The sequence below is a fragment of the Barbatula barbatula genome (assembly GCF_947034865.1).
Source record: "Barbatula barbatula genome assembly, chromosome: 2".
Classification (NCBI taxonomy): Eukaryota; Metazoa; Chordata; class Actinopteri; order Cypriniformes; family Nemacheilidae; genus Barbatula; species Barbatula barbatula.
Genome location: NC_136767.1, coordinates 31107179 through 31125703, shown reverse-complemented (window position 1 = coordinate 31125703; position 18525 = coordinate 31107179). Strand labels below are relative to the sequence as shown.

Here is an 18525-nt window from a genome sequence, read left to right as displayed (position 1 = left end):
TCTTCCGAAATCAAAATAAAGGTTAAAGAAAATAAAGCGTTTAAAGTTAAGTTAAAAAATTCAATACAGACAAACAAAAATAATAATAACAATTTATAATGTTTGTGTTACCAGTATCGAGTACATAACAGAAGAATGGGATAAGCATATTTATTAGCCTTTGCGATTTTATTACTGACCTAATAAGTTATATACATGTTTTATGTATTTAGTTTTATAAACTATGTTTTTTATTAAAACATATTTAATTACGCATTTCAATTTTAAACGTATACTTAAACATTTAGATACATTATGAATGATCAAATAATTGATTTAATAATTAAGGTAAAATGTAAACCTTTAACTTTGTTCATTCGTGAGATCTGTGGGTTGTTTGTTGGTATTTTCATGAGTTTAATGGATGATGTATTAATATTCTTCAAACGCATTTCCATTAATGACCGGTGGATGGAGCTCTTCGTTTATATAAAGGATCCATATAATAGCGTTGAGTTTAAAAGCATATCAATGATCGACACCAGAATATAATAACATTCAACACCAAACAATAAACATCATTGAAACACTTTCTGACTCATACAAAGTGATATCAATGTGATTCCACAGGCATTATGGCTTTAATGTAAAGAGCAGACAGCAGGAGGCGGAGAAAGTGACACATGGAACAGAAGAGCAGAGATGAATCCAACATGAGGTCTTGTACATCCACCGAGATGATTTACTCTTGGACAAACATACTTATGTTCACCATCATCTTTCAACATGTTAAGAGATGTGATTCTTCAGGTCAGATGAATCTATTGCTGTTTTATATCATTTGTTTTTCTTATGTCCATTCTGCTCAAAAAAGACTCATTTTAGTTATTTTGTCGAGCTGCTTTTCTTCAAACATTGTTTGTATTAATGTTTACATTCACACTAAATATGTAAAGCACCAGGACTAGCGATGTAAAGCATTATTTATGTTACATATTTCAATGATGTTCTTGTAGATGACATCAGTGTGCCGAACATCATCAAACTTCAGGCTTTGGACATCTAGAGACTGGAGATGAAGACGAGTGAAGAACATAGAAATCAGACGTACGAAATACAAGTTGGTCGCACAAAAAACATGGAAACTATCGACAGAGTGAGTTTAACCGTCCCACTGCCTCCTACCACAGTATTGGAAATTATGAAGGGATTGGATTCCTTAGGATCGCGAGCTGACCTCCTCCTGAGATTGTCCAATGAAATGAAGTCAAGACAGACGTATTACAAGGTCTTTCAAAAGATTTGGGCTGTGTCAGGTAATGTATCTGTATGTGACTATGTGTGAGATACTATTATTCACATACACGTATCAGCGATATACAAAGGTTGACTTTACAATGTTCATTTCTGCCTCTTTCCTGGTCACTGCAGGATGGGGAGCAGGCATTCATCTCTGGTCCAGAAAATCATCACAGGTAAGAGTATAATTTTTTTAGGCATTGTCCAATGTTTTGTAAGCGTTAACAGTATTCCTGCTAACCCAGCAGTGGTTATGTTCTCCATTTTCTATTCCGGTGAAGTGGAAGAATTTAATAGAGGGATACTAAAAAAATTGAGAAAAGAGGGGAGAACAACAAATTGGTAGGTACTGCTGCGTTCTTGGAATCTGAGCTTTAAATATTTAAAGGTCAGGAAAAGTAAAAAGAGATTGTGTGTGCTCCGCCTCGGCGGTTACTAAAAACATTTAAATATTACATTTAAAATTAGAAAGTTAAAAATGTTCAACTGAATGTTCATTATTTAATTCACTTCTCTTTCTCTCTACGCCTTTATCTCTCTTAGGATTCAATGAAGACATTCATGAATGTGGTTCGTTTAAACATTTTGTTTTTGTGCGCGTTTGTGTGTTCAGTTGTGATTTTAAATAAACATAATGTTAAATCTGCGCGCAGAGTCATCACTGTGTCTTCCCTCTGTACTTGAAATGTGGTCGATCTAGCGACTGAAAAGGCTATACCGTGACTTCTTGTTTATTTATCATTTTTATTTAATTTCTAGTGAGTCACAATAATAATAGCATTCAGCTGTTAGCAATAAGGTTTAATAGCATGAATTATAGTATTTAGGTATTTAAGGAAGTCAGTAGAATTGGGTGGATATACTGTCTTAGTTGCACTTTTTCGGTCCTTTAAAACTAGGGTCCTTTGTATTACGGTTCTCTCCAAACTCCGATTCGGTAGGTGGCACTTTAAATACCAATTAGGGTCCTAGATGTGCGTCCCCAGAAGTGCGTGTGCACCCTCCGATATAGGCCCTTTTCACAATTACGTCATTCAACTTTCGCCTTTTCGCAAAGCAGTGTATCACAACTTCCGTTTTGCAGACGGCGATAGTGGAAGTAACGATACACTGCTTTGCGGCAGAACTGAAAATGCGTGACATCATGTGAAAGGGCCTATTGCAGTCGGATGAAATTTGCTCAACGGCCATAGATTGTTCCAAACCTGTATACATTTCTCTGTTTTACTGAACACACAGGACAATATTTCCAAATGTATACAGGTTTGGAATAATCTAATGACAGAATTTTTGGGTGAAGTATCCCTTTAATAATACTCATGTGAATTGAAGTCATAGGTATTTATAGATATTGGATGGATTTTATCGGTTGAAGTTTTTGGTGGATTGTTAATTTGTAGATTCCGTTATATATTTTTAATTGTAGGTGGGCAGCGGAAATTGATCGTCATCCCTCCTGACCCAGATGGATATTATGGACAGCATTTAAAAGCAGTGAGCAGCAATGGGAAGTGCGCAATGTATATAGTTCCCCTGCAAGAGCAAATTGGCCCAACTCCATTACCACCTGATGCAAAAGAATTCGAAAAAAGGCCCAAAGCCCAGTGTACAATGTGCAGCCACATGGTTCCTCTTCAGTGCCTTCCAATACATATAAAGCGCTGTGAGATGGAACAGGTGGATCTATGTACCCCAACTGTTTATTTTAGTCACAACTGAGCTCTGAAAACATAAGGTTGATGAGATTCTATTTCATTTCAGTCAATGAAGAAGTCCCCGCAAGATGACAATTCAAGTTCTGTTGACACTTTGAAAGGGGTGTTTATAATCTTTTTGCTCCAAATATTTGACACATACTGATCTTTTGTTTATATTTCATAAGCCATGAAAACACAATTTTGCTGGGGTTTGTGTGGTCGCAGGAATTAAAAAGTTGTGATTCATATATAAATGAAATCTGGACAGAGAAGGTTAGAAGAATATATATCTTAAATAATATGAATTTTCACTTTTATACCATTGTTTAGGAGCTAGGAATTATATTATGTATATAATTTAACTAAGTGGTGTAGATAAAAGATGGGAAAATGCTGTCTATTGTCTCAACAGCTTGGAAAGTAATGCAAGCCTTGATGAGTTTACACATTAATAAACATTTAAGGTTGATTTAAATGGATAGTTCACCTCCAAATTTAAATTCCATCATCATTTACTTAACCTCAGGTTGTACCAAACCTGTATACATTTCTTTTTTTCTGCTGAACACAGACATTTTGGAAGAATGTCAGTATCCAAATAGATATCGTCCCCCATTTGCTGCCAACATAAATACTATGTGGGTCAATGGGGCTGAGATCTGTTTGATTGCCAACATTCTTAATATCTTCCTTTGTGTTTCGCTGAACAAAGAAATATAAACAGGTTTGTAACGATCTGAGGGTAAGCAAATGATGACAGAATATTCATTTTTGGGTGAACTAACCCTTTAAGGTTTTGTTCATCCACTGTGGTATTAGGAGTGCAGGAGATATCATGGGAGTCAGTCGAGCACAAGGTGGACCACCGCCTGTGTTTTTGCGCGAGTGGTGATTCCAATATCTTTGCTTTTGGGTATTAAGACAGTATACACGGGTCTACAAGTGATGTCACAGATTTGGAATTTCCACTGCTTATTGAGAAGGTGAATTATTACCAGAAATATTCAAGTTATATATAGTAATGTTTAGATCTTAAAAGTAAATAAGGGATGCCAATAAATATTCCATTTCTGTATTCAGGTTAACTCGTGTCACTCATCAGATGACATGAGTGATCTTACTGATGAGATTGTAGGCTGTGGATACACTGGAATAGTTTCTGTTGACATGAAAAGCAACATCCTCAGGTGCACTATACTTCAAATTATCTGAAAAGTACAAAAACGGTGTTCAATCATCATTAATTTAGAAGAAAACTAATTAAAATAAATGTGAGTTAATTTTTAAATGACAACCAGAAATATTCCTTCTAGGGTCATTGTTCTACACTCCACTATAAGAGTTGTTCCAATGCTAGAGCAGCTTCGAAAAGTCCAACAGCTCTATGATCTCCACAAGGTCATGCTGCATCCAGACCTATGTCTACCTTTGTTTGTGACAGGTGACAAAAGATGACCGGGTATGCCATTTTTGTTCTGGTGTTTCCATAATGGGGCATGTTAAGTGTGACATGCATAAGCTAACACAATCTCTTAAAGGTGGATGCAGCCTTCATTCTGGAGAATTCCCGGATGGGTGTCTTTAGTAAGAACAGTTCTGTGAAATAAAGCAAAGACATCAATGTAATGATCTTTCTCCAGGACTTCCTACAGGAAATTGAAGATTGTGGTATTTATATTATAATAGCACAATGTACTTAGTTCCGTTAGTCTTGTTTTCATTCCACAAAGTTTTTAAGAAGGTGAACAAATGACTGCTGGTAAAGTTGTGCAATGGATGACGGCCCAGCGAAATAAGTCTATTCTTCCCAGCAACCAGAAGGACTTCAACATCACTGTAAAGTTCAAACACGACTGTGACACACATCATACTATGTGCTTTCCAACTGTAAGCACATGTACTCGCACAATTACATTTCCTACAGCTCACCTGAAAACACTGAATTCGTTTAAAAGCGAACTGGTAATAAAATACGACAAGTCATTTGATAATGTTTAAATGTCTTTGTTTAAATCAATGTTTAACAATGTTTACTCTTCATTGACACAAAAGCAGTATTTCACAAGAGTTTGTTCATGTTAATAAGACAATACAAACTACTTCCATTCATTCATTACATTTACATTAGTTAACATGTACACATTTTGTTAAATAAACATTTTAAATGGTCTCACATAGCTGTTTGTGTATTTTAAAAACTACACTTGAAATAGAGAGCTCTCTGTTGGAATTAGACAAATCTGCAATTGTATTTTTACTAGTAAGAATTGAAATGGAGAGCTCTGTAAACTGAATTATTACTAGTTTGAAATGTAATTCAATTATTACTAGTAAAGATGCAATTGCAGAGCACTCCTTTTCATTTAGAGAGCTCTCTAATCGTAATTGTTACTAGAAAAAACTGAATTATAGAACTCTCTACAAATTATTCTATTTAATCACACAAAAGCTATACATTAAAACTACATAATGTCATTTTTAACAGCCATGCACAAGTGCAGTATAATCAATTTGGTAAAGTTGACGAAATTACAAAAGTAAATATTATTGATTTACATTAAGTTGTACAAACTGCCAATGGATGTTTTTTTCCCTAAAGAAAATCACAAAAAATTAAAGTGGTGTAGGACTACGATATTTACTAGTCCTGCGTGTTCAACATTTGGAAGGATGAGGGGAACAAACTGTTGTAAAAGTAAGTTTCTTCATCAGATTGAAAAGGTCTTCACAGCGCTGGTTTGTTGCTTTCTCCAAACGAGTCAAGTCAACAACAACTCAGGAAGTTTCACACACACACATATATACAGAAAATGTGATGTCGTTTCATGTCTTCCTGCTACCCCCTCAGTCTCCGGGTTGCATCTTCCCTTAACCAATCAGGTCCTGTTGAACTCTTGCGGACCACAATCTGGCAGGAAATCTCTGAAACCAGCCTTTGTTTGCAAGTATAATTGCCTTCTGCGTCAATGTAATTAGACAATTTCAATGGTTATATAGCACACAATATGGTTAAAACAAAGGTTATGATTAAAACCTTAAACTTTATTAACCTTAAACTATTAAACTTTAATCATGTTCCGTGGCAAAATACATTTGATTAAAACAAAATTACTCATCCATTTCTATGTCGATCTATATTGATCTTAATTCCCACAGTGGTTGTGTTGATCCGAGCTGACATTGTATGTGAATGTGTTTAATACCATAATGCAGTGAAATGAAAAGCATCAATACAGAAAATGTAGGCCATTAGCATGACCATATTAGAACTTATGGATACAAACAATGACTCGTCATATTATAGCCAGTTCGCTTTTAAACCAATGCAGTGTTTTCAGGTGAGCTGTAGGAAATGTTGCACATGCTTCACACTACGTTGGTCCGTGTAGCTAAATTCAACCAGAGAAAGCGTTTTAAGAGCAAATCTCTGAACTGTCAACCTTCTGCAGTTCCCTTTAAAACCAGCTAAACGTCAACTGTCATTGGGGAAAACTCCTGACAATGCCACGGTGTAAACAAATGCTGACAACAGGTAGAGTCTAATAACTTTATTAAAATCAGCAATGCAATTTAAATCGTAAAGAAAACACCTCCACTGGAAACCACAGTTTCTTCACTCCTTTTTCCAGCAACAGCTCTCCCTGGCACACAAGAATCAGAAGATAAAACTGATGTCTTTTGAGGTTCTACACAAACCAAAGTGAAACACCTACTTTTCCTGGCACAGCTCTGCTCACAGGAACCAGAAGCAGGGTGGCACACTGCAGTACTACAGTGAATATAGATCTGACAAAAGAGATCAGCTTAAGAAACAAATACAAAGGCAATTTAGATGATATGAAAGGCTGTAAGGAAAATCATACGGTCTCATGCAGAGGGGCCAGTGATGATGGATCAACAAACGTGAACATCTTCACGACAAAGCGCTTGTAGTGGGTTGGGAACTGAAGACCAGACGAGCCAACTGCAGGAACCAGTGCGGTCAGGTAACGGTCATCCTGGTAAGGACATCTAAAACAGAAGTGACAGTCAGGACTCGTTCAAAGCATCTGGACAAATGCTTGGGATTCTGCTCACCCATCAACTAGAAGATCCCACTGGGGCAGACTGAGAGGACTAGGGGTTGATGTCGCCCAACAGTGTCCCAACATCAGGAAAAGATCAGGGTCAGTCCTCTCCAAAATGCGGACCTCAACATACACGGGATCTCGCAGGATTTTTGTGACTGGATACTCATCCTCACCGTAGTAGGAAGTGTACGCCTCATCTCCTGAGGAACACTTACCGTTACATCTAGAGTTTGACACCAGTGCTACGAGTACCACTCCTCTTGGGAAGCATTTTATTTGAAGAAAAGCTCATTACCTTCTGCACAGCCTTTAGTGAAACACTGGCCATTTGCCAGTCTAAGCTCCACCCTGAGGGGTCCAGAAGCAGCTACAGGAGGAGGTGGTGGAACGGTGTTGACCTCCACAACCAGAGCTTCCACAGCAGTGGCAGAATATCTACACTGGAAGAGAAGTCTAGACAACAAACAGTGAGCGCCTTACATGGGTTCAAGGATTCACAGTCCTGAGAGAAAACAGACTACCTACTCAAAATGACTGTCCCTTGTGATGGAGCCAAGAGGTCCAATCCCCACTTCATAGGATGAAATCATTCGGTTCTCATACACAACATAACCGTTTTCCTCCTGTAAGCAAAAACACGATTGACATCAAATCTGTTCCAGACATTCAAATCATGAACAGCATACTCACCATCATGCTGGTGCCACAGGCGGTGACTGGAAACTGGTATATGGCAAAAGATGGCGTGGAACCAACAGGACCACAAGGTGCTTCATTTCCACCCAGTAGACGGACCGTGTCCAGACTCAGACGAGGCAGAGTAACATCTCTAGCCACCACCAGCACAAACTGACCATCTCTTATACACTGGACAGTCACTATAATGAGACAGAGGCAGTTATCAGGGAATCAGCTTTGCAAGAAATATTTCACTGGCCGAACACCCTTACCTGACATCCCATAATAACACTGCTGTGCATTAAAGCAGCAGTTTATAGCTTCACACTCGGCACCACTGATACCAGGTTGTCCACACTGGATCTGCTCATAATCAGCTACAGCACACTTGTCAAGAGGTTCTGACTGCACCACTGGCTTCTGAAGAGGAGACTTCTGAGAAAACTGTGCAGTTTGCTGGAAGACTGGAGATTGAGGCTCCTGGGGAAACTGACTAAACTGTTGAACAGCATTACAGAAAGCACAAAACCACACACCAATAGCCACAAGACAAAACATCCCTGTAGTTCCTGCCATATTACTACAAGCAGATGCTCTAAGAGTCGTGTGTTTAGTCTTATATATTCTGTTAATCGTCAGTCAGAAGTCTCAGCTCCTCCTTGATCAATTAACTCTGATTGTTCTCCAGACCTGCTTGAAGATTTTATACGATCATGCTTTAACCAATCTCTACAAAGGCAATGAAAGTAAAGCATACTTTCAAAAATGAAAAGCTGTCAGCATCTGTTTGCTGTTCATATACTATAGTATATATTTTACAAATACTTTTTTCAATACAGTCCTTTAGACTAGAATACTGAGGATGAGGAAGAAAATCTCGAAGAAAAGCAAGTCAAACAGGTTTAAAATGGTCCCGTGACTGTCACATAAGGCTATACTGCGTACTGATCTCTAATCATTATTGTTACTAGTAAAAACTGAATTATAGAACTCTCGAATCGTAATTGTCACTAGTAAAAATGTAATTATAGAGCTCTCTAATCGTAATTGTTACTAGTAAAAATGTAATTATAGAGCTCTCGAATCGTAATTGTTACTAGTAAAAATGTAATTATAGAACTCTCTAATAGTAATTGTTACTAGTAAAAATTTAATCATAGAACTCTCTAATCGTAATTGTTACTAGTAAAAATTTAATCATAGAACTCTCTAATTGTAATTGTTACTAGTAAAAATGTAATTATAGTACTCTCTAATCGTAATTGCTACTAGTAAAAACTGAATCATAGAACTCTGTAATCGTAATTGTTACAAGTAAAAACTGAATCATATGACTCTCTAATCGTAATTGTTACTAGTAAAAACTGAATCATAGAACTCTCTAATCGTAATTGTACTAGTAAAAACTGAATCATAGAACTCTCTAATCGTGATTGTTACTAGTAAAAACTGAATCATAGAACTCTCTAATCGTAATTGTTACTAGTAAAAATTGAATCATAGAACTCTCTAATCGTAATTGTTACTAGTAAGAACTGAATCATAGAACTCTCTAATCGTGATTGCTACTAGTAGAAATTGTATTATAGAACTCTCTAATCGTAATTGTTACTAGTCCAAACTGAATTATAGAACTCTCTAATCGTAATTGTTACTAGTAAAAACTGAATTATAGAACTCTCTAATCGTAATTGTTACTAGTCCAAACTGAATTATAGAACTCTCTAATCGTAATTGTTACTAGTAAAAACTGAATTATAGAACTCTCTAATCGTAATTGTTACTAGTAAATATGCAATTACAACGAGTAACGCTGGGGACAATTTAAGCTAAGTTGGCTTGCCACAACACTAAAACAAGATAAAAACAACAAAATAAACAGATAAGGCGAGTAATTTATACATTTAATAGAAATCAAACTCTTAAGATGTTGGCTATGTGCTGTTTTACTCAAGACACGAGCGCAGAAGCGCAGGATAAATTTTCACCACCAGTAGGAAACAAACACCGTGTTATCAGATTCAATGACAATTAGACTAGAGGACTTTGTAAACTTTTTGTGTGCATATCCCAAAACAAAGTTCTCCAAACGAATCTGCTAAAAATACAATATCTTAAAAGCTGCAGTAGCCCGCAGTATTTTCTTTATGCAATTAATACAAATTATTCTATTTCATCACACAAAAGCTATACATTAAAACTACATAAGGTCATTTTTAACAGCCATGCACAAGTGCAGTATAATCAGTTTGGTAAAGTTGACAAAATTACAAAAGTAAATATTTCTGATTTACATTAAAGTTGTACAAACTGCCAATGGAGGTTTTTTCCCCATAGAAAATGACAACATTTAAGTGGTTGTTGATCTGAGGTGCTGCCAGGCTGACATTGTATGTGAATGTGTTTAATACGATGACAATGCAGTGAAATGAAGTTTCTCAATACAGAAAATGTAGGCCATTGGCATGACCATATTAGAACTTGTGGCTACAAACATATTTAGATGTCAGTTTAGACTGTGATAGTCACCCAAAAACGGTCATCATTTACTCACCCTCGTCATTTCAAACCTGTATGACTCTTCTGCAGAACAAGATATTTTGACGTGTTTTTAACTGGCACCCATTCATTTGCATTGGTTATGACCTAGAACAAGTTCAACGACTACATCTTTAGACATCCCACATACCCTAAACTCCACTTATCAAATCTACATGGAGTACGAAGGTAGAAACCAAAATGAATGGCACAAAGCCATCAGAGTTTTAGAGTCACAGGGAATCAAGACGGATAATGAATGTTGCACATGCTCCCGTCACACTACGTTGGTCCGTGTAGCTAAAAACAACCAGATATGAAGCGTTTTAAGAGCACATCTCTGAACTGTCGACCTTCTGCGGTTCTCTTTAAAACCAGCCCTCAAACTGCAACTGTCATTGGGGAAAACTCCTGAAAATGCCACAGTGTAAACAAATGCTGACAACAGGTAGAGTCTAATACGTTTATTAAAATCAGCAATTCAATTTAAATCGTAAGGAAAACAGCTCCACTGGAAACCACAGTTTCTTCACTCCTTTTTCCAGGAACAGCTCTCCCTGGGACACAAGAGTCAGAAGATAAAACTGATGTCTTTTGATGTTTAACAAACCAAAGTGAAACACCTACTTTTCCTGGCACAGCTCTGCTCACAGGAACCAGAAGCAGGGTGACACACTGCAGTACTACAGTGAATATAGATCTGACCAAAAAGAGATCAGCTTAAGAAACAAATACAAAGGCAATTTAGATGATACGAAAGGCTGTAAGGAAAATCATACGGTCTCCTGCAGAGGGGCCAGTGATGATGGATCAACAAACGTGAACATCTTCACGACAAAGCGCTTGTAGTGGGTTGGGAACTGAAGACCAGACGAGCCAACTGCAGGAACCAGTGCGGTCAGGTAACGGTCATCCTGGTAAGGACATCTAAAACAGAAGTGACAGTCAGGACTCGTTCAAAGCATCTGGACAAATGCTTGGGATTCTGCTCACCCATCAACTAGAAGATCCCACTGGGGCAGACTGAGAGGACTAGGGGTTGATGTCGCCCAACAGTGCCCCAACATCAGGAAGAGATTGGGGTCAGTCCTCTCCATAATGCGGACCTCAACATACACAGGATCTCGCAGGACTTTTGTGACTGGATACTCATCCTCACCGTAGTAGGAAGTGTACGCCTCATCTCCTGAGGAACACTTACCGTTACATCTAGAGTTTGACACCAGTGCTACAAGTACCACTCCTCGTGGGAAGCATTTTATTTGAAGAAAAGTACATTACCTTCTGCACAGCCTTTAGTGAAACACTGGCCATTTGCCAGTCTAAGCTCCACCCTGAGGGGTCCAGAAGCAGCTACAGGAGGAGGTGGTGGAACGGTGTTGACCTCCACAACCAGAGCTTCCACAGCAGTGGCAGAATATCTACACTGGAAGAGAAGTCTAGACAACAAACAGTGAGCGCCTTACATGGGTTCAAGGATTCACAGTCCTGAGAGAAAACAGACTACCTACTCGAAATGACTGTCTCTTGTGATGGAGCCAAGAGGTCCAATCCCCACTTCATAGGATGAAGTCATTCGGTTCTCATACACAACATAACCGTTTTCCTCCTGTAAGCAAAAACACGATTGACATCAAATCTGTTCCAGACATTCAAATCATGAACAGCATACTCACCATCATGCTGGTGCCACAGGCGGTGACTGGAAACTGGTATATGGCAAAAGATGGCGTGGAACCAACAGGACCACAAGATGCTTCATTTCCACCCAGCAGACGGACCGTGTCCAGACTCAGACGAGGCAGAGTAACATCTCTAGCCACCACCAGCACAAACTGACCATCTCTTATACACTGGACAGTCACTATAATGAGACAGAGGCAGTTATCAGGGAATCAGCTTTGCAAGAAACATGTCACTGGCCAAACACCCTTACCTGACATCCCATAATAACACTGCTGTGCATTAAAGCAGCAGTTTATAGCTTCACACTCGGCACCACTGATACCAGGTTGTCCACACTGGATCTGCTCATAATCAGCTACAGCACACTTGTCAAGAGGTTCTGACTGCACCACTGGCTTCTGAAGAGGAGACTTCTGAATAAACTGTTCAGTTTGCTGGATGACTGGAGATTGAGGCTCCTGACTAAACTGTGGAACAGCATTACAGAAAGCACAAAACCATACACCAATGGCCACAAGACAAAACATCCCTGTAGTTCCTGCCATCCTACCACAAGCAGATGCTCTAAGAGTCGTGTGTTTAGTCTTATATATTCTGTTAATCGTCAGTCAGAAGTCTCAGCGCCTCATTGATCAATTAACACTGATTGTTCTCCAGACCTGCTTGAAGATTTTATACGATCATGCTTTAACCAATCTCTACAAAGCCAATGAAAGTAAAGCATACTTTCAAAAATGAAAAGCTGTCAGCATCTGTTTGCTGTTCATATACTATAGTATATATTTTACAAATACTTTTTTCAATACAGTCCTTTAGATTAGAATACTGAGGATGAGAATGCACGTCATAAAAAGCACTTAAGGAGTAAGAGGATTTGTTTATGTATAGAATGTTTAATGAGAGGAACTCATTCCAGATTTTTGAGAAAGTAAAATGTAGGATTGCTGGAACTGATTTTTGCATGAAATTACTGTAGGATACTCAATGTACTGATATTACTATCAACATTTTGCTGTGTTTTGTAATAATTGGAACAGCTGAGGTCAGCTGTGGCCTAATGGTTAGAGCATTGGGCTTGTGATGAGAAGGTTGCCGGTTCTAATCTCAGTGCCAGCAGGTCATGACTGAAGGGCCCTTGAGCAAGACACCTTACCCCTGATTGCTCTGCAGTAATGTGCCACTGTATAAAACTACTTGTAAGTCGCTTTGGATAAAAGTGTCTGCCAAATGAATAAATGTAAATGTAAATAATTCTGGATTTTTCTGTTTGTGTTTCTCGAAGAAAAGCAAGTCAAACAGGTTTAAAATGGTCCCGTGACAATCACAAGGATGGAAGGAATTTAATCGTTGATGCTTGTACACCGTGTACTTCTGCTTTTTAACAGGGGGGAGCTGTTTTTCAGAGCTGGATTTAAAACATTAAATAACAAGTAAAGTATTATGGTTTTTTCATAGTTTTGAGAGGTTTTTTAACCCATCATTTCTCAGTAGAGTAGCATTTCCAGTATACACTTATAACAGCAAGACAAGGTGTAATACATATAAAAAGTGATAATGGGCTTGTGCAAAAGAAATACTTTCTGTAAATATACATTGGCCTTGTTTTACACATGTGCCAGGATGCGCTGAAGAGTTTTATGTATAATATGTATAAGTAATATTAATGAATAGGATTGAATTTACAAAGCGTATACTATTTTATTGTTAACACTTGACATTTATGGTTACATTAGACTTGTGAGAGTGTTGTTCACTGCTTCAGGGGTGTGTTCACAGTGTGCGTGCACTTAAATGAAAAAATTTCAGAGTATGTAATACCATAGATGTCTAAATGTCACTTTACTTTATTTCAACTATTACAATAATGTGTGTGTGTGTGTGTGTGTGTGTGTTGGGTGTATTGTGCAGGGTGTGTGCTGCACTAGTGTATGTAGCTTATTAGTGTATGTCACTCAGATACAAACACTGATTGATTTATTTAATTATTATAATAACTTCTTTGATAATCTATTTACATATGTTGCATTTGTTTTCCTGTTCACTGTATAGCACAGGCTGCATGGACGCAGGCATGCTGGCAACGGGTGAGAGAGAAAATATTACTTTAGAAATTGTTACTAGTAAAAACTGAATTATAGAACTCTCTAATCGTAATTGTTACTAGTAAAAACTGAATTACAGAACTCTCTAATCGTAATTGTTACTAGTAAAAACTGAATTACAGAACTCTCTAATCGTAATTGTTACTAGTAAAAACTGAATTACAGAACTCTCTAATCGTAATTGTTACTAGTAAAAACTGAATTACAGAACTCTCGAATCGTAATTGTTACTAGTAAAAACTGAATTATAGAACTCCCTAATCGTAATTGTTACTAGTAAAAACTGAATTATGGAATTCTCAAATCGTAATTGTTACTAGTAAAAACTGAATTATGGAACCCTCTAATCGTAATTGTTACTAGTAAAAACTGAATTATGGAACCCTCTAATCGTAATTGTTACTAGTAAAAAATGAATTACAGAACTCTCTAATCGTAATTGTTACTAGTAAAATTTTTATTACAGAACGCTCTAATCGTAGTTGTTACTAGTAAAATTCTTATTATAGAACTCTCTAATCGCAATTGTTACTAGTAAAAATTTTATTATAGAGCTCTCTAATCGTAATTGTTACTAGTAAAAATTTTATTATAGAAATCTCTAATCGTAATTGTTACTAGTAAAAATTTTATTATAGAACTCTCTAATCGTAATTGTTACTAGTAAAAATTTTATTACAGAACGCTCTAATCGTAATTGTTACTAGTAAAAATTTTATTATAGAACTCTCTAATCGTAATTGTTACTAGTAAAAACTGAATTATAGAACTCTCTAATCGTAATTGTTACTAGTAAAAACTGAATTATAGAACTCTCTAATCGTAATTGTTACTAGTAAAAACTGAATTATAGAACTCTCTAATCGTAATTGTTACTAGTAAAAACTGAATTACAGAACTCTCTAATCGTAATTGTTACTAGTACAAACTGAATCATAGAACTCTCTAATCGTAATTGTTACTAGTACAAACTGAATCATAGAACTCTCTAATCGTAATTGTTACTAGTAAAAATTTTATTATAGAACTCTCTAATCGTAATTGTTACTAGTAAAAACTGAATTATAGAACTCTCTAATCGTAATTGTTACTAGTAAAAACTGAATTACAGAACTCTCTAATCGTAATTGTTACTAGTACAAACTGAATCATAGAACTCTCTAATCGTAATTGTTACTAGTACAAACTGAATCATAGAACTCTCTAATCGTAATTGTTACTAGTAAAAACTGAATTATAGAACTCTCTAATCGTAATTGTTACTAGTAAAAATTGAATTATGGAACCCTCTAATCGTAATTGTTACTAGTAAATATGCAATTACAACGAGTAACGCTGGGGACAATTTAAGCCAAGTTGGCTTGCCACAACACTAAAACAAGATAAAAACAACAAAATAAACAGGTAAGGCGAGTAATTTATACATTTAATAGAAATCAAACTCTTAAGATGTTGGCTATGTGCTGTTTTACTCAAGACACGAGCGCAGAGGCGCAGGATAAATTTTCACCACCAGTAGGAAACAAACACCGTGTTATCAGATTCAATGACAATTAGACTAGAGGACTTTGTAAACTTTTTGTGTGCATATCCCAAAACAAAGTTCTCAAAACGAATCTGTTAAAAATACAATATATTAAAAGCTGCAGTAGCCCGCAGTATTTTCTTTATGCAACTAATACAAATTATTCTATTTCATCACACAAAAGCTATACATTAAAATTACATAAGGTCATTTTTAACAGCCATGCACAAGTGCAGTATAATCAATTTGGTAAAGTTGACGAAATTACAAAAGTAAATATTTCTGATTTACATTAAAGTTGTACAAACTGCCAATGGAGGTTTTTTCCCCATAGAAAATGACAACATTTAAGTGGTTGTTGATCTGAGGTGCTGCCAGGCTGACATTGTATGTGAATGTGTTTAATACGATGACAATGCAGTGAAATTAAGTTTCTCAATACAGAAAATGTAGGCCATTGGCATGACCATATTAGAACTTGTGGCTACAAACATATTTAGATGTCAGTTTAGACTGTGATAGTCACCCAAAAACGGTCATCATTTACTCACCCTCGTCATTTCAAACCTGTATGACTCTTCTGCAGAACAAGATATTTTGAAGTGTTTTAACTGGCACCCATTCATTTGCATTGGTTGTGACCCAGAACAAGTTCAACGACTACATCTTTAGACATCCCACATACCCTAAACTCCACTTATCAAATCTACATGGAGTACGAAGGTAGAAACCAAAATGAATGGCACAAAGCCATCAGAGTTTTAGCGTCACAGGGAATCAAGATGCAAAACAATGTAAACAAATGCTGACAACAGGTAGAGTCTAATACGTTTATTAAAATCAGCAATTCAATTTAAATCGTAAAGAAAACAGCTCCACTGGAAACCACAGTTTCTTCACTCCTTTTTCCAGGAACAGCTCTCCCTGGGACACAAGAGTCAGAAGATAAAACTGATGTCTTTTGATGTTTAACAAACCAAAGTGAATTACCTACTTTTCCTGGCACAGCTCTGCTCACAGGAACCAGAAGCAGGGTGACACACTGCAGTACTACAGTGAATATAGATCTGACCAAAAAGAGATCAGCTTAAGAAACAAATACAAAGGCAATTTAGATGATACGAAAGGCTGTAAGGAAAATCATACGGTCTCCTGCAGAGGGGCCAGTGATGATGGATCAACAAACGTGAACATCTTCACGACAAAGCGCTTGTAGTGGGTTGGGAACTGAAGACCAGACGAGCCAACTGCAGGAACCAGTGCGGTCAGGTAACGGTCATCCTGGTAAGGACATCTAAAACAGAAGTGACAGTCAGGACTCGTTCAAAGCATCTGGACAAATGCTTGGGATTCTGCTCACCCATCAACTAGAAGATCCCACTGGGGCAGACTGAGAGGACTAGGGGTTGATGTCGCCCAACAGTGTCCCAACATCAGGAAGAGATTGGGGTCAGTCCTCTCCATAATGCGGACCTCAACATACACAGGATCTCGCAGGACTTTTGTGACTGGATACTCATCCTCACCGTAGTAGGAAGTGTACGCCTCATCTCCTGAGGAACACTTACCGTTACATCTAGAGTTTGAGACCAGTGCTACAAGTACCACTCCTCTTGGGAAGCATTTTATTTGAAGAAAAGTACATTACCTTCTGCACAGCCTTTAGTGAAACACTGGCCATTTGCCAGTCTAAGCTCCAACCTGAGGGGTCCAGAAGCAGCTACAGGAGGAGGTGGTGGAACGGTGTTGACCTCCACAACCAGAGCTTCCACAGCAGTGGCAGAATATCTACACTGGAAGAGAAGTCTAGACAACAAACAGTGAGCGCCTTACATGGGTTCAAGGATTCACAGTCCTGAGAGAAAACAGACTACCTACTCGAAATGACTGTCCCTTGTGATGGAGCCAAGAGGTCCAATCCCCACTTCATAGGATGAAGTCATTCGGTTCTCATACACCACATAACCGTTTTCCTCCTGTAAGCAAAAACACGATTGACATCAAATCTGTTCCAGACATTCAAATCATGAACAGCATACTCACCATCATGCTGGTGCCACAGGCGGTGACTGGAAACTGGTATATAGCAAAAGATGGCGTGGAACCAACAGGACCACAAGATGCTTCATTTCCACCCAGCAGACGGACCGTGTCCAGACTCAGACGAGGCAGAGTAACATCTCTAGCCACCGCCAGCACAAACTGACCATCTCTTATACACTGGACAGTCACTGTAATGAGACCGAGGCAGTTATCAGGGAATCAGCTTTGCAAGAAACATTTCACTGGCAGAATACCCTTACCTGACATCCCATAATAACACTGCTGTGCATTAAAGCAGCAGTTTATAGCTTCACACTCGGCACCACTGATACCAGGTTGTCCACACTGGATCTGCTCATAATCAGCTACAGCACACTTGTCAAGATGTTCTGACTGCACCACTGGCTTCTGAAGAGGAGACTTCTGAGAAAACTGTTCATTTTGCTGGATGACTGGAGATTGAGGCTCCTGACTAAACTGTGGAACAGCATTACAGCGCGCACAAAACCACACACCAATGGCCACAAGACAAAACATCCCTGTACTTCCTGCCATCCTACCACAAGCAGATGCTCTAAGAGTCGTGTGTTTAGTCTTATATATTCTGTTAATCGTCAGTCAGAAGTCTCAGCGCCTCATTGATCAATTAACACCGATTGTTCTCCAGACCTGCTTGAAGATTTTATACGATCATGCTTTAACCAATCTCTACAAAGCCAATGAAAGTAAAGCATACTTTCAAAAATGAAAAGCTGTCAGCATCTGTTTGCTGTTCATATACTATAGTATATATTTTACAAATACTTTTTTCAATACAGTCCTTTAGATTAGAATACTGAGGATGAGAATGCACGTCATAAAAAGCACTTGAGGAGTAAGAGGATTTGTTTATGTATAGAATGTTTAAT

The 18525-nt window shown here is 37.7% G+C and overlaps 3 protein-coding genes across 4 annotated transcripts; all 3 read right to left on the bottom strand.

Annotated features, from left to right (window-relative positions):
- Positions 1 to 6438: 6438 nt before the first annotated feature.
- Positions 6439 to 8398, bottom strand: LOC306905572 (zona pellucida sperm-binding protein 4-like). The gene is made up of 8 exons (XM_079476264.1): positions 7996 to 8398; positions 7736 to 7923; positions 7571 to 7668; positions 7341 to 7498; positions 7053 to 7245; positions 6839 to 6986; positions 6689 to 6761; positions 6439 to 6616 (listed from the first exon to the last, which is right to left on the bottom strand). The coding sequence occupies exons 1-8, from the start codon at positions 8297 to 8299 to the stop codon at positions 6546 to 6548; spliced, it is 1233 nt and encodes a 410-aa protein (XP_079332390.1). The 5' UTR covers positions 8300 to 8398; the 3' UTR covers positions 6439 to 6545.
- Positions 8399 to 10668: 2270 nt separating this feature from the next.
- LOC306891123 (zona pellucida sperm-binding protein 4-like) lies at positions 10669 to 12592 on the bottom strand. 2 transcript variants are annotated; one of them, XM_079451153.1, is made up of 9 exons: positions 12498 to 12591; positions 12198 to 12414; positions 11938 to 12125; positions 11773 to 11870; positions 11543 to 11700; positions 11255 to 11447; positions 11041 to 11188; positions 10889 to 10961; positions 10712 to 10818 (listed from the first exon to the last, which is right to left on the bottom strand). In XM_079451153.1, exons 2-9 carry the CDS (start codon positions 12202 to 12204, stop codon positions 10748 to 10750), a joined length of 936 nt encoding a protein of 311 aa, XP_079307279.1. In that variant the 5' UTR covers positions 12205 to 12414; positions 12498 to 12591; the 3' UTR covers positions 10712 to 10747. The 2 variants fall into 2 exon arrangements, with proteins under 2 accessions (XP_079307278.1, XP_079307279.1); XM_079451152.1 differs by having other exon boundaries at positions 10669 to 10818; positions 12198 to 12592.
- Positions 12593 to 16390: 3798 nt separating this feature from the next.
- LOC306909348 (zona pellucida sperm-binding protein 4-like) lies at positions 16391 to 18274 on the bottom strand. Its single transcript, XM_079482943.1, has 8 exons — positions 17878 to 18274; positions 17618 to 17805; positions 17453 to 17550; positions 17223 to 17380; positions 16935 to 17127; positions 16721 to 16868; positions 16569 to 16641; positions 16391 to 16498 (listed from the first exon to the last, which is right to left on the bottom strand). Exons 1-8 carry the CDS (start codon positions 18170 to 18172, stop codon positions 16428 to 16430), a joined length of 1224 nt encoding a protein of 407 aa, XP_079339069.1. The 5' UTR covers positions 18173 to 18274; the 3' UTR covers positions 16391 to 16427.
- Between the last annotated feature and the right edge of the window lie 251 nt (positions 18275 to 18525).

Coding starts and splice junctions, on each gene's coding strand:
- LOC306905572 (XM_079476264.1), bottom strand. CDS start 8,299: ATGGCAGGAACTACAGGGATGTTTTGTCTTGTGGCTATTGGTGTGTGG. Junction 7,669..7,735: donor CCTGTGGCACCAGCATGATG/GTGAGTATGCTG, acceptor TTTTGCTTACAG/GAGGAAAACGGTTATGTTGT. Junction 6,987..7,052: donor TGGGATCTTCTAGTTGATGG/GTGAGCAGAATC, acceptor CTTCTGTTTTAG/ATGTCCTTACCAGGATGACC.
- LOC306891123 (XM_079451152.1), bottom strand. CDS start 12,492: ATGGCAGGAACTACAGGGATGTTTTGTCTTGTGGCCATTGGTGTATGG. Junction 11,871..11,937: donor CCTGTGGCACCAGCATGATG/GTGAGTATGCTG, acceptor TTTTGCTTACAG/GAGGAAAACGGTTATGTTGT. Junction 10,819..10,888: donor GCAGAGCTGTGCCAGGAAAA/GTAGGTGTTTCA, acceptor CTTGTGTCCCAG/GGAGAGCTGTTCCTGGAAAA.
- LOC306909348 (XM_079482943.1), bottom strand. CDS start 18,172: ATGGCAGGAAGTACAGGGATGTTTTGTCTTGTGGCCATTGGTGTGTGG. Junction 17,381..17,452: donor ACAAGGGACAGTCATTTCGA/GTAGGTAGTCTG, acceptor TTTGTTGTCTAG/ACTTCTCTTCCAGTGTAGAT. Junction 16,499..16,568: donor GCAGAGCTGTGCCAGGAAAA/GTAGGTAATTCA, acceptor CTTGTGTCCCAG/GGAGAGCTGTTCCTGGAAAA.